The 16,636-nt window shown below is 32.3% G+C and overlaps 1 protein-coding gene across 6 annotated transcripts in view; it reads left to right on the forward strand.

Annotated features, from left to right (window-relative positions):
- Positions 1–16,636, forward strand: part of Lrrk (Leucine-rich repeat kinase) — a 331,346-nt gene that overhangs the window by 194,088 nt on the left and 120,622 nt on the right. The window contains exon 1 of one of the 6 annotated variants that reach the window (XM_035375910.2): positions 8,368–8,875. The exons of the other annotated variants lie outside the window; for them this stretch is intronic. Coding sequence (XP_035231801.1) covers positions 8,752–8,875 — 124 coding nt within the window. The 5' untranslated portion in view covers positions 8,368–8,751. Of the gene's footprint in view, positions 1–8,367; positions 8,876–16,636 lie in introns of those variants that run through there. 6 annotated transcript variants of the gene reach the window in all.

Consider the following 16,636-nt stretch of genomic DNA (forward strand, 5'->3'; position numbering starts at 1 on the left):
TGAAAGTTTCAATAAAGCATTCAGCTAAATTTCATAATTTGTAATTTAATTTGCGCAAGGGAGCATACACAACAATTAAACGGTGAATGCGGGCTGTTATTTGATATACTTCAAAGAAAACTGTGGGTATCCTTCTACACAAAGCGTTTTCATCTCGTTGTCAAACACGTTTTTTCGTCATGTGATTTTCCGGAATCCCATCCTTTCGCCTCTGGTCGAATGATTTTTTTCTCCTCTCTTTTCTCTAGACTCGTGATTCTCGCCGCAAACAAATCGATCTTGGGGTGAGAAGAAGCGTAGGAGGGAGGATTAAAATAGTGAGAGGAAGAACGCATATTCGATGAGGCAGGTGACGAGGCATATGACAATCACTCGTGATCAGCTGTATTGAAGAAAAATAATTCTGATCGATGACTGTCATCAAATTAACCAGTTTATGTATACCAAGTGGCATTAATTTTAATCCTTGAAAATGAGATGCAATTTTACGATGTATAAATGATGCAGAGTGCGATATTAATTAAAAATTGCTGATGTTTTATTTATTATTTATTTAAACAGAAAAAAAATTCAGTGAACAATTCATTTTAAAATTTAATATCTAAAGTAAAAAAAATCTGATGTGTATATCATATGACTCCCTTGTACGGAATATTTAATTATACGCATTTTTTGCTGCATTTCATTTAAACTTATTTCCTCGAATTTAATTAGAGTTATATTTCTCATTAAGTCTCACTTCGCGGCTAGGCAAAAATACATAAAACCTCAAAATATCTTTGTTAAAAATTGAAAAATACAGAATAAAGCTCCAAATAAAGTTAAGACAACTAAAATTTTTTTTTTTCTTTAGAATTAAAATTAGAATTTCTGCGCAAAAGCAAGCAATTCCCTCAGAAGGCTAGAAGGCAGATTCTTTTGTGCATAAAACTGTAAGTTTACTTTTGGTCCCATTTGGCGAAAAGACACTGAAGGCGCTGAAACAGATTTAATTCACTTAAATACAGAATAAAGCTCCAAATAAAGTTAAGACAACTAACAAAATTTTTCTTTACAATTAAAATTAGAGTTTCTGCGCAAAAGCAAGCAATTCGGTCAGAGAGTTAGAAGGCAGATTCTTTTGTGCATAAAACTGTAAGTTTACTTTTGGTCCCACTTGGCGAAAAGACACTGCAGGCGCTGAAACAGATTTAATTCACTCTTATGCTAAGTTTCAAATGTCAACAAATATGGCTGCTGTGGTAAAAAAATCAGGCTTAGTCGCACTTTTAAATTGTTGATAATTCTGCAATTATTGCATGCAGATTAACTAAAGGCATAATAACCTTAACCGGGAGATAAGAACAACGTAATTCAATCATTTTCAAATTATAAAAAGGCACAATTTACCAACATATAAGAATGAAAAAAACTGAGCTCACAGAGCCGAACAACAGTGGGTATATATATATGTAATATAAAAATATATGAATCAGAATTATAATATAACTATAAACATTAATTCTACCTCTCTATTCTGAAATCGTAATAACTTCTTTGCATTGCCTCATTTCTAGATCACTCTATGGCCCGCGCAGCTCTGACGACGTAATAATTGGGAACTGAAACTGCCTTTGTAAACCAAAACTTTTCTCTTCGCCGTGCTTCCATCCTTCATAACTACGCACTTCAGCTTTTGCTCTCTACTGTGCTAAGATGTCATTTCGCTGGCTTGCTTTCTATCTCAACAGTATCAAAAATGTAAATCTTCTGTGGAAAGGCACGACCAGAGTGCCAAGTGATTGTGGCCACAAATATTATGCCAAGTTCTTTAGATATTACCAAGTTAGCATTACTAGCATACTACGCAATCAAAATCTTTTTCAATATGGGTCTAATCACGCGTCTACAGTGTTTCGTCTTTTCCTTTGCTATTATTATGACAATTAAAGATGTAAAATATAAAAGAAATACGATGGCTTTGCTCTTTGCGAACCAGCAACCTTTAATTCATTTTCTGCAATTCAGGATCTTCCCCTAGACCAGTACCTTCTAGAACATTCGCGCCTATTATATTACCTCCTCATATAATTGCTGCGTCATAAGTTTTTCTACATTTTTCTAGAAGCTATTCTGTTACATAACCTTTCATATAAATGCTGCGTCATAAGTTCTCCTACAGAGATGCCTTCTCGCCTTCGTTCTGCTAACGCCTCCGCTATGCTCCTCTTTCTTTGTTAGAACGTTATAACGTATTAAAGTCAGTCGTATCTAATAATTCAATTACTGAATAAGTTATTTGAGTAACTTCATCTTGAAAAAATCATCTGCGCTAAAATAAAATAAAGATATGCTGTTTAAAGTGAAAAGTCCTGAGTCGTCATTTTTCTCCGTGGTGCAATCATCCCAGCTTCGTCAACCATCCGCCAAAACGTGAAATGGAATAGCCTCACCAATCACTCACGATGTGTTGGAATAACTGAAAACATTACATATATATCCTTTTGGGGCGGCCGATCGCAACCAAAAAAGGGAGGTGCACAACTACATGTTATGCAATCGTATATACAAAATTTCAATGTTCTGAGGCTACTCGGTTTTGAGTTATGTTCGATACGTACCTACGTACATACAGGCGTAACGGAAAAAATCTCTTCTGAATTCATTTTAAATCCTTTTTGCAACACGTTTTGGGAAAAAGAGTCCTTATGCACAGACGTCAAGCAAAACCATCCTTAAATTGCATTTGATAGCTGTCAAAATGGATATTTTCGCTGAAATATGATACCCGAAATTTACTTCGTACGAGGAAGTAAAAACAGTATTCTTGCAAAAAGCTGTAAGATTGTCTCTAAATTAAAGTTACTTTGTTAGGTAGATCTTTACTTGAACTATTAAGCGAGTATTCAAGTAAGTAAGTTCAGACTGCTTTAATAACTACACGTGAAAAAGGGTGAAACGACCCTTTTATTCAAGTCAAGGAAAGAATATATAGTCGGCGCTCCTGGTGTTTACAGACTAAGCCAACCCTTTTGGCTGTAACTAAAACTAGAAATGTAAAATTAAACCTAAACCTAAGTATAATTATCGAAGCTGCACAGCGATAATTAACGCGAGTTGCCTGTTGTTCCTACCACCGACGTAGACGAACCGGCAATTAATATGTACGCCCGTAAAATAGCGAGCGTAAATATCAGCGAAACAGCATGGTCGAAAGACAGAACACGCTTCGTCTGAAGCATCGAAGACACCAGCTTATATAGTATCTTTCAAATATCCTACTTTGCATAAGGCTCGAAGCTGAAATATCATTCTGGCGAGAAAGCATTGGTTGAAAGCAATAGGAAAGGTTGCTTCAAAATAAAATTAACGTTTAAGTAAATTAAATAAATCCCCACAAAGTGACCTGCCATTCTTGAACCAAAATCACAAGCAGAGAAATTACCGTACTAAACCTTCTCGTAAATTGATAACATTATCGTACTACTACATGAAAAACAGCAATAAATATAATTTGTTATACTACCGAACTTTTTTTTATGTTGCCAGATTATTTTATTAAGGGCCCATTACCTCAGTTGGTTAGAGCGTCGTGCTACGATGACTTGAAATCTGTTAATAATCCTGCTATTAAAATATATGACTGATGCTTATGATCAATGTAAGCCCAAAAGGCCTATGCCCATCCTCAGTGACACTGTTGACTAAGTTTTTTTTATTGAGTACCATGGGTTTCTATGTGTATACATTGTTGCTGTGTTGTTTGAATCGGTATAGTTTGTTTTTGTGTTCTTTACCTCATTTATCATAATTTTTGTGTACATATTCTTATAATTTTGCATATTAGGTCTCGCATTTACCTTATAATTGTTTGACACTTATATGTTCTCACTGGCTCGAATTTTGTACTACGCTTCTACTTGTTGTAATTACCTTAATCTCACTTACTAATCTCATTAATTATAAGTTTTAAACAAAGTCATGTATATATGTACATATTTATATATCACTGCTAGTTATTGTTTTTGTAATTCAAAACAGCTTACTTTCCATTAGGGGTAGGGTCAATGACCCCGACACCCTGGTGCTATACCGCCAATCGTTTGAGTACAAATTATTTTATTAAACTATACAACATGACCAGAAAAATGCATTCATGTGGTCTACAAGAGGACCTATCTTACTCTTCGGTTGTCCGTTTTTACTTTTGAGCTTACTGCGGTCTACCAGGCTTTCATTATCCTCTTGAAGCAATGTTGCAGAAATTTGAGTGCATTAATATCGTTGAAAAATCCTACTTACAGCCCGCATCGCATAACTATCAGAATTCTAAAGTTCATTCATATTGTTGCGTTACCCCACTCCTGACACCAGTTATTGTGTTTTTCTTCTTCCTTCACGTTCGTCTGGGGTTCGTAGATTTGGAGTGAAAAATGACGACGCTTGATGATGAAGTATCAAAACACACTTTATTAAACCAGTATTGTTAGGACGCCTCCAAAACACGTTTTACAGTCGTCGATGAACTCCTACAAACACGCTGACACGATCAGCGACACAGCCTTCAAGTTATCAGGCTATCACGGTGAAGACAGCTTCACTGCAAAGCACTTGAGTACAGCTCCCGACTCTGCTCGGTCGTTCTCGGAACTCCACGTACTCTCGAGGCTCTCCACGCTACAACTCGCGATGCACTCGACGACACACGAGCACAGCTCTCAACTCTTCGGTTCAGTCGTTCCCGGAGCTCAACACGCTTTCTCGACGATACACTAAAAGACTTCTTCGGTGAACTCGACGACCTACTCGGCACTCGCTGCCCGGCTGTCAACTCGATCGACTCCGCAGGGATTGATTCGCTAGACGAGACACCAACTCGATACTGACTAACTCGCACTCTCACTCGCCCTCTCGACGAGTCACACACACACGGCCTCTCGGCGAGGAACACTAACTGACTGCGGACCAGCAGGATTTATATAGCTTTCGGCTTGTGTTCGAGAACATTATGGGCTAAACCGGTAAGAATTCGTTCCAGAAAGTTCTTCATCCGTCCATGGCATATCGCCAATTTTGTCGCCATATGGGCGATTTCTCGCCGAATGTGCAACCCCGCCGCCCCTTGCCATTTTATAGCAAGCCTAAAACTGCTTTGCGGGGAAGCCATCCTACCGCGCCTGTACATTTCATAACAATATTTTAAAATGCCAGGGATGTCAGATTCTCTACTCCTGGAACCCTGGGCATGCTGGTATAAAAGGAGATGAACTAGCAGACAATACAGCTACAGACTAACAGATTAAGTCTGCTACTGCAGTATCCAAGCTTCTGGTCCTACTCGTAGATATCAGTCAGGGCTGGATCAAAGGTAAAATTCTGAATAAATTGGCAGATGCATTGGAATTATTAAGCAAACAATAAGCTGAGAAGTGTTAAACTCACTATAGAGTGCTGGCCGTCTGTGCTAAATAGAAAGGAAGAAATACTTTTAACTCTTTTGAGACACGGTCACTGCCAGCAACTCACGAGCATCTTCTGAAAGGCGAGAGAGATCTACTTTTTGCAAATTGCAACGACTTTCTGACTGTTTCCATCCGTGCCTCTCGAATTAATTTACGCTTTTTCGTTGCCCTGCGTTGGTAACACACTTGGGATTTGTCGTGGATAGAATTCGGTCAGCAGATCTGTAACTATTCTAATACTTATTTTAAACTTAATTGTGTTGTTTGATTATTACTCGATGTTTACTTATGGATATTTCATTATTATGTGTTTACAGTTTGTTTTGAATAAAACACTGAGAGTATTATTAATGTTATTTCACGTTTATTTATTAATATTATTTCACAACTACTTTTTCGATTTCGTCGCGATTCGAATACTGATAGTTCGCTATATTTTACTGTAATGCCAAACTTTTAAATATTTCCACCTAAAGCATTTTAATTGTTTCAATTTTTATTTAAGAAACTTAATAGGAAGACAACCTCGTTATAAATTCTTTCATTTTTTAAAAGATTTTAGCTTTTACCATAAACTGTAATATTTTTTATTAGCAAATTTGTCACGGCTAAACTGTATTGTACATACAATAAAATCTGCATGTTTCCTTAATTTCTTTTGTCTTTCAGGGTTTTACCGTTGGTGTTTTATCGGTTTTAGTTTTATGATCCGCGATATAATCTGTGTTGTTTTTGAGGATTGTTTCGTGTTTTTGCTTGATTTCTATTTTACAGATTGTTTTACCATTTTGGTCTTGATTTCTAAATCACTTTTTGAATTACTGCATTCCTTGCAAATGCCGTCTTTAATTGTTTCTTTTTGATTGGGCATTGATAATCTTTAAAGCTTTTGCACCGAAAATTGCAATGCAAACTGAATGGTCGTCACATCGACTCGTTTAGATACGATCCATTCGATTAAGTTTTTATTTTAACTATAAACACTTCGATGATAGTTATTCGATATACATTTCATTTTTGCGAAAACTTAATTCCTATTAAAAATATTGTCATGAATAGTGTTATTATAGTATAAGAACTAACTAATTTGGAATTTTGAAGGTTAGGGCATCATCGATGGCATGAAGTATAGCATTCGAAATTTTAAACAGTACCGAAAAGAATTTTGAAACACACTTTCAGCTGCAAACGTTAGCAAGAGAAACAAAATACGAAAAGCAGTGGGTTTAATTTGGGTTCTAAAAGTTTTGAGTTTCAGTTTATAAGACTTAGTTTCGGTTTATTTTATCTGGATCAGCAAAAATTTAAACTTCTAAAATTATTATTAAAGCTTTATGTAAGTTGTATCTGCATCGTGAGTTTTATCGAAGAGTCATGTGACACCTGTTTGAAATAACGCAGTTTAGAGAGATTTATTATAAACAATTGCTATTTTTAGGGCAGCAAAAGAAAATACACAAATCAAAACGATGAGTTAAGGCATTATTGCAAACTAAAATTAGAATTTTAATTTTAATTTACATTTTCTTTTTATTTTACATATATTAACTGGCATTTTTTAAAAATAACTTCTTGAACTTTACAGGTTTCGTGTCTATCATATCATGTTATGCTTTTTTTTCTTTCTTTCTCTTGCACAGTTTTTAAACAGTGATTCTATTCTGTGTCCGGTATGTATCCGTAATATAGTAATATAGCTGTTTATGTATTCAAATGAAATAATTTTACTATTATAGCTATTAAAAAAAAAAACCAGATTGCTTGTTGATTTCAGTTAGATAGTAATACTGTCTCCCTTTCATCGCGTAAAGCTTCTTTTTAATTACTAATTAAATCCTGTGGGTTTATTTTAGTAATTGTTTTTTTGGCAATACCGTGTTAGATGACATTCCTTATTATCTAACCATCATCCAGGCTTATTTTTATCGGATAATCAGGTATACTGAATATATTTCTGCTATGGAATACACAATGTGTGTCCTGCCGCCCCCCCTTCCATGTGGAACATAAGCCAAAAATAAAAAAGTTTTTTTTTTTTTTTTTTTTTTTTTTTTTTAAAGAGGAGGTTCTCAAAAATAATTAAAGCTGCCTTTTATCGTCTGCCTTGAAATAAGATAGCGCACTTTTAATTATGTTATTGTAATACCGAGTGCACGTTCATTATTTTGATATGTCACTTTTCATGCTGTCTCGCTGTTTATTGGTCATTCTTTCCAATCATTTTTCTCTCTCAAGGGTGAACATTTTCGCATGCAGGTCATGCACACCAGTTACCCCTCTCTCCCCTTTATTTTTTCCTTCTTTTTTTTTTTAAATGGGCTTTATCTTCAGTATTGTCGAAAGAAGAACCATAAATATTGAGATGTTGGTCTGAAATAAGGGTCGTTAGAATTCCAAGGCATGGAACCGGCTTTTTACGTCACTTCCCGCTAGCTTCGTCATTTCCTCCGCTTTGACCTCCCCCCCTTCTATAATCTCCAGCAAATGAAAGGCCGATCTGCATTTATGTAACTTTGTTTTTAAGCAGCTTGATGAATTTCGAATGGATTTACCTGTTGCTTTTACATAATAACTGTCTGCTGTGTGGCAGCTGTTTTAAAATCGTCTGCAAATTTTTTCAGTTCATTCCATGATCTTCAAGTAGCTGTTGGCACTCAGTAATCGAATGAAGTTATGCTGCATTTCATTTGCAAGTTTTGTGCAATGGAGCGCCGGCTAATTTTTATTACGTGGATTAAGTATGCATGTATACAGAAATGAGGCATTGTGCTTTTGATTGCATTTTATTATAACATGTTGCCACTTTCAGATGCTAAATTTCAAGCCTTTTTTTTTTTTTTTTTTTTTTTACAATGCAGAAACGAAATCTACAAAGAGTTGCCTGAATGGCATTTAAAAAAGCGCAATATAAATCAAAGAATATCAGTTTAAAAAAAAAAAAATTAGAAAGAGCGGAAAATTGTATCTGAAGAGTTGTTTAAAAAATGATATTAATAAGAATTATTTTTAAACAATGAAATGAATCTTGCAATGTGTAATAAATAGCAACAATAAGCATAAAATGACTTCTGAAGAATGTTTTATTTTATTCGTTCGCTTCATTTCGTGAACTGCTGCCACCTGAGTGTTAATAAATACTAATGGAATTACGAAATATGTGAAGAATATGTTTAGCTGGCAATTAATCTTTCACATTTGCGGTAGATAAATGCTGTTAAAGATAATTAACTACGTGTTTGAGAAGATTACCTGTGTTGTTAAAATTCAAAAAAATATTTTAATAAATTAATTATCATATTCTGTATCGGATATGCATGCACACAATATGGAAGAAAAGAGAGCTAGTTGGATATATGCTCCCGCAGATGTGCTGGGAATTGAAGTGAGCTGTGACGCATATTCACATTTTGTGGATACGTTTGATATATATGTTGGTAAGTTTAATTAGACTTTAATAAGATATTTTAATAATTTAATTAGAGTTGTCCAATTCCTATATTTATGTATGTACTTTTTACCTGATATTTGAACTAGAAAGAAATTAAATTACTTATTTTGCATGGATAAGGAAGGACATCTGAATTCTTTCTAAAAATTTTCGATAAAGATTTGATTGTTTCCTTTTATTACAAAACTGAAAGGGGATTACGTTAGGTTCAGTACCGAAACACGAAGTCAAATTCAGACCGTTGTACAAGAATGCTAATAAGAATGTTTGGTTTCGTAATTATACTCTTTCAAAAAACGTTTCATTAAATAGAGCGTAAATTTTCTTTGCATTGTGTAGAATTATCTCCAACATTATAATTTTATAAATATCCCATTTACTGTATATATATGTTATTTTTATTTATGCAGAGACTTGTTATTCTTTTGTATGCACTAGTGATTATGTTATAAGGCAATAAAAACATAATATTATCACACTAAAATTTGCACGTGAACAATATCTTAATTCCTTTTGTAAATTACGAAATCAAATATTCTGATCTATAAAATTTTATGTAATACAACAGAAATTATCAGCTGTATAGAATACCAATTTTAAATTTACTGATGTAACTAATTATTTTCTATTTTTTAAAAGGTATATCAATAAATTTTATTGTTTGAAAATAAAGTTCGAGACCTATTTAATTTGCAATTAAAATTAATTAAAGTAATAATTAACTAATTAAGTTCATTCCAATTTAATGTAAATAAATATATTGCATTATGTTTTGGTCTCAGCAAAATTGAAAGCAATTTTATTGTTCCTGAAATAACTGTGCTGTGTGTTTATGGGGTATTAGTCATTGCATTTCAGCTATATATTTGCAAAAAAAATTCAACAATGATTTTTTTTTTTTTTTTATCGTTTGCGTTTAAAAATGAGTAAAAGGAAGCTGAACTCATGGGAAAATTCTAACGTAAGTAACAATGTCTTTTACAAGATTAATCATTACAAAATTGAGTTGTAGTTTCCACATAATTATTATGTTGAAATTATCAGAATGCTTTTTGACCAAATTGAAAGCTTGTTCCCTTTTTCGATGAATGTAAAATTGTTTTAGATTACTGTGTTTAAAATAAAGAAAATTCTAACTTCGAAATAGTGTTAAGTTCGGGAAAATACAGAATATTTGGCTTTTATAAGAACAGAAATTTGCATCAATAAGTTTTCTCGAATTGCTATCGATATTGTTATAAAAACAAACTGAGTACAGTTAATTTTTTTTGGGGGGGGGGCGGAGGTACTGAGGCTCTTTTCCTGAGATTGAAAGAATAAGTAATTCAAATTCTTGCTTTTTTAGTTTTTCTTTGTTTAAATTTACATCAAAATTTAGAAGTATTATTCTACACCAGCAAAAAATGAATCACACAAAACTAAGATTAGAATTTATAAATCTGAATAAAAATATGCATTTCCTTCCTGGTAATTGTCGACATTTTCAAGACGTTAAAATTGTGAAATTAAATTTTTAAAATTCAGTTTTTGATCATTTTTATAAAATATGCAAGTTGCATATCTTCAGTTTTATTATTTGTTGCTTCGAACTTGCAGCAGTTTCTCAAATATGTTGCTTTAAATCATTACGCTTCCCAAAATATTCAACAACACATTTCTTTACGTTTTGTACGGCATTAATTGAGGCAAAAGGTAATTTTGTAATTATAGAATTGATGAGGAGAAGAATTCAAACAAGAGATAAAATTTAGTAGTTATAAATTGAACAGTATTGGTAAAACAAATACGTGAAGTGTTTTGGTCATTATATTAGAGACAATTAAAGTAATCTGCGTTATGGGGCATGAAATATAGGAATAATCTTTCTACTGCCTTTGTAAATTATTCAAGTTTATTCATTGCATGTTGAATTAAAAAATAATAGTAATGGATTTTATATTGTTATATTACAAGTAGGTTTTGCTAGTTTAAAAATTATGATGTGTACACCACATAACTTCCTTGTACAGCCTATTAAATTATATGCCTTTTTTGCTGCACTCCATTTAAACTTCTTTTCTCGATTTATTTTAAATTAATTAACCGAACCTTCGAGGTAAGTTGAAAATGACGTCAAAAATTGCAGATTTTTAATGTATTTCTGTTTTTTCTTAACGAGTATTAGACTTCCCAAATATAAGTATAAGAATCGCGAGACTGCATTAATAGTTAGATTTGGTTATTTGTTCAACATTAATTTCTCTTTTAAATTTGACATTGCAAAACCTGAATATTTTCATTATTTGAAATACTTCTGGATTTGTAAGTATATGATTATATCCGACGATTCCGAAAATAAATACCGGGTAAGGCGGTAATTATATATATATCTACTTTTGATATTAGCGATTACAGTTCAAAAAGGGAGGTGCATAACTTGTTATAGTTTTCCCATTTGCAAAATTTTAACGTTCTATGGCTAATTGTTTTTAAGTTATGCCATGCACTTGCGTATGTACGTACAGACGTCAAGAAAAAATCCGTTTTGCAATAAAATGTCATATATTCTGTACAGACGTCACGCTAAAAAGCAGAGACAAAATAGATTCGGGAATGGTCAAAATGGACGATGAAATCTGTTAACCGAACTTTTTTCGCAATGACAATACTTTCTTTACTTAATACAAGGAAGTAAAAAGAATGTTTTTTTAACACCTCCTGTATCACATTGGTTGATTAAATTCTTTGCAATAAATTATTTTTTAAACACTAAAAATTGATTTAGAACCAATAACGCAATCTAACTTTTAATGCGGTCTCCCATATTTATATATGAAAAACTTAAATACTCGTTATGAAAAAATAGCGTTATAAGACTCTCTGACAAAAATTTAATGAGATATTCAGTTTCAAAATTTGAAACTTTTGATGTCATTTTCAACTTGCCTTGAGGGCTGGATTAATTTAGAAGAATCCGAGGAAACAAGTGTAACTGAAGTGCAGAAAAATTTCAAAAATAACAGAGGAAAATTTTCAGAATGCACATATTACGAATTTGTTTTTGCCTGTTTCAGAATGCTAGTCATTCAATATCGTAAAAGAATTTCAATTTGAATTTGCATTTTGTAATTTTATTTGTAAAACGTTTCTAATTTTTAATATCTGGTGATCGATTTTCCGAGAAATCTGTCGCTGAAATAAATACTTCGTGAACTTGGTCAAAGAATGTGTTTATTTGCTGCCACTTTCCTGTCGCCTTGAGTTTTCCTTCATGCGTTCTAAAAAATTGTTTTTCACAAACGTCCAATGCCGTGAACATAATCACTTTGAGGAATGTTTGTTTAGTATTAAACAATAAGAAAATAAAAGATTTCATAGTAAATGTCATTTTAGCTGATACTAAGTAGAATGGAATTATTTTAGTTTTACTTTCTTAGTATACCGAGAAATTTTAATTTATTTATTATATTTCCTTTATCTTAATAGTTCTATATCTCAAACGTGTTTACCTTAGTTTGTTTTTCATCCTTAATATCAAAGACGTATTTTTAATATGTCTGTAATTGTTTATTTCTACTATTGAGAAAGGTAATGTAAGATTTTCATTCTTAGTAGTCTCCAAATATTATCTCTTTCCTGGGTGTTACAGTTCGTTGACCACGTAATTCATAGCTATTACTTTCTCCTGTAGTTTGACCACTCCCACTATTTCTCCTAAACCTCTATTCAGTTTCCCATTAGTGTGGTTTTATGATGTGCGGTGTAGACTATATGTGTAAAACAAATCATTGGGGGAAAAAAAAAAAAAAAAAATCTGAAAGTTTTCAGATTTTAAATTAGACCAAAGGGGCGTTTTTTTTTAACGTTTTGTGTGTTATCTTTATTTAATAAATATCATGCTCTTTGTACTTAAACCATAAAATTCAGTTCAAGAGCAATATCGCAAAATAATTTTAAATTGAGCATATCTTCAGAATTTCCGATTCACAGTCTCACGCGCTAAAGATAAAAAAGGTTTTTTTTTTTTTCTTTTTCTTACAATGTTGCCATTGCTCGCTTTGAAATCCTTGAGTTTGTTAATCAAAAATTCGTTTTTAAAAAGTTTTACAAAATATAAAATCGATAATAGGCTTCTAGATGCCCAGATTCGCAGTAGGCTTATGTCATTCAATATTCGATGGCTCTAGGTACCGTTGTTTTATCACAGTGCGAGAAACATACATACATTTATGCAAATTCTTCATTATTTAATTTCTTTAAATATAATACAGGGCAATAATATTTGGTGGCAACAGTTTGTAAAGTGAAACGGACATTCACAGTGATTCGACACAAAGCATATAATTTAAATAAATTATACATTATAAATTAAAGGCACTAATAAATCACAAAATGGACTAATAACATCATTAAGTACCATTTAAAGGAGAAAAATCAATATGGAATAATAATAATAGGTACAAAACTTTCATAAATGTAAGTATAGGAATCGTATGAAAAGTTAGATTTCGTAATATTTACAAAATTGATATCTTTAAAAGTTCGAAACAGGAATATCTGTGTCATTTAAAATATTTTTGTATTGAAAGTACGTGTCTATGGCCGCCAATTAGAAAATAAAGGCCCTAAAAGAAATTTTATAGATACGATGTATATTTGTGTGCAGAATAAGTTGTAAATGTTATCTCTGAAAATTCTGGAATTCGTTTTGAATAAAAATAGTTTAAATCTTAAATGGAATTTTTTGGAGTTTTTTTTAATCATATGAAGTTATGAAGAATCATATGAAGTTAATGAAAATTAATGGTAATTCATAAATCAAAATTAATTACACGTGAGTGGCACATTTGAAATATCTCGGCCGTTGAGGATAATAATAACGGCCTTCTAACGCTCTAATTAATCTTTTTTTTTAATGCTCTGTGTTCTCATTTGAATAATTAGGAAGGAAATTAAAAGTAATATCGTCTGAAAGTTTAAAAACCTGTTTTGTGAGAAATAACAGTTTTTTTTTTAACCCGCACATCTGCTATTTATTGCTTACGATGAATGAAATCTTAGGCCGAGTGAACTGTGAAACCAAACGATTGTCGTCTGAAAAAGAATTGCGAATTTTTATTTTGTTTATAATGGAATAACTCGGTGAAATACGTACAGAAAGAGTAGATTTAATGTTCAATATCCAGTTAATTAAAACTAAATAGATATTGGATTGACACTCAGTGTGTTTAAATTCACTTTCTATCCACATGTATTAGATTTAAATTTAATCTTTTTTTTTTTTTTTTTTTTTTTTTTCCCAGTAAAGATCTATGATATAGAACTATATCTAGTCTTGAACGGATTATGCTAATTTTTTATTCACAAGTGCATAAATACAGTTTAAAAAAATTAGAGCATTTAAAAAATTCGGTATAAAAATGCAATAAAAACTTCAGTTTTTCACTCCAAAATTTGATGAAAATATTTCGAAATGTAACTTTTGCACACTTCCAAAGGTGGATATGTGCGAATTTCTTCTTTGACTTTCGAAATCACATGCTTTTTCAAGCGAGAATGGGAACTGGAATGAATCGTGCATTCGCGAAGAAAACTCCAGACACGCTTTCGTTGGAGTTTTCCTTGATGAATGATGCTTTGGCAACATTATTTGCTTGAATCCAAAGAACTTAGAGTTAATAATTGTTGTTTAGAAGCAGGTCAAAAGCATTCGTTTATAGCTGGTAACTTAGAATGTATGCCAAGTCGTTGTTATCTTTACCAATCTTAAGAACCTGATTGGCGGCTTTAGAAATTTATCACATATACAAACTGAATACTATAAATTTGTACAAAATCAAGTGATACCAGATATTTATTGAGCTCTATGATTTGTCGATATGACACAAACAAATGACTGCTAAAAGACTTTTTTGGCAACTTGTCGAAGACATTAATTATTGCAGGTTCAGGATAATATAGGTCGGACTTCTGCCAAAGAAAGTGCATTACATTTACTAAGACTTGATACTACAGTTTTGTAAATGAAGCTGTCAGTTAGTGTATTACAGCTTAATCTGATACTGGGAATTATCGAATGAAGTTAGTGCAGTCAAAAGCTTAAAGAAACAACGGGGAGGGAGGTACTGCTTGCTGACTTCCTTAAATTTATCCGCAGTCCCCCCTTTTATGTTAAATCCTCTCTTCAACTGACTTTTTGCTGCTTTTTCCATCGGTCACTGACAAAGTGGAATATTAACCTTATAAATCAAAGCAGCTTAAATTAAAAAACAGAGGAAAGGAGAAATAGTTGGGTAAGAAGCAGATTACTTTTGTCACTCGTAGAAATTATTGAACAACACAAATTAAAAAATCTCAAATGTTTCATATTTTAAATTATGCCCAAAGAGGGTTTTTTTTTAACATTTTGTGTGTTACATTTATTTATTAAATACCACGTTCATCGTACTTAAACTATAAAATTCAGATCAACAGCAATATCGCAAAATAGTTTGAAATTGAGCCTATCTTTAGAATTTCCGATACAGAAGTCACGCGCTGGAGATAAAAATGTTTTTTTCTGTACAACGTTGCCAATTGCTCGCTTTGAAATCCTTGAGTTTGTTAATCAAAAATTCATTAAAGTTTTACAAAATAGGAAATCGATAATAAAACAAATTCCAAATTTCAAATTTGGTTTTCTACATGCCCATATTCGTATGAGGATTACGTAATTCAAAATTCGATGGCTTTAGGTACAGTTGTTTTATCACAATGCGAGAAATAGGCATACATTTATGCAGATTTTTCATTATTTAATTTCTTCAAATATAATACAGGACAACAGTATTTGGTGGCAACGCTTTGAAAAGTGATACGCCGTTTATAAGGTTCCGACGCAAAATCGCAAAACGAAAACAATAGTCCTTCAGGGACAAAGCCCCTTTGAACCAATACAAATTTTAGGTAACATATTTCTGTAATTACAATGAAAATGGTTTAAAAAATGCATGAAGAGCCACTGCAGACATAAATTAAATGTGCAAAAATTAGAAACTAATTTAAGTATCTCGATAACTACACTTTGTACGAGTTTCTGCACTCGCTTGTCAGTTAATTTAATACACAACCAACGAACACAAATGATACTGAAATTGTAGCAGTTCAGACAGCTTCATTTACAAAACTGTAGTATCAAGTCTTAGTAAATGTAATGCACTTTCTTTGGCAGAAGTCCGACCTATATTATCCTGAACCTGCAATAATTAATGTCTTCGACAAGTTGCCAAAAAAGTCTTTTAGCAGTCATTTGTTTGTGTCATATCGACAAATCATAGAGCTCAATAAATGGTGTGCTTTATCATGTGCTATGTTTTCTTCTTATATTTTTTTTCCAAGCAATGGCTTCCAGTTACTCGAAGTTTTTAATCTGATCAACAAGAACAATGGATTTGCATTACTCGTAAACACTTCTTCCTCTTAGTTAAGACAGGCAGCCAGGAACTTAAAAAAGGTAGTATAATGGCGCCAGATCTGTTTGCAATTTTGATAAAAAAAGCTGTCAGATATTGTCGTTCCCAATATCGACCGTCATCATTTTAAAGCCTGGGAAAGGAACATGGATAATAAAACGTTATAATTTTGTAAAAAATAATTAATGATGACAAATATGAAAATAATAATAATAATTCTGAAGATAATAATAATAATTATAATAATTAATGATGACAATTCTGAAAAGTAGGTGGAAGTTAAAAAGTGGTAATTATGTTGGCTGACAGAAACATCA

This window comes from Stegodyphus dumicola, chromosome 11 (assembly GCF_044657685.1).
Source record: "Stegodyphus dumicola isolate Sdum_Otavi_A_Nest chromosome 11, ASM4465768v1".
Classification (NCBI taxonomy): domain Eukaryota; kingdom Metazoa; phylum Arthropoda; class Arachnida; order Araneae; family Eresidae; genus Stegodyphus; species Stegodyphus dumicola.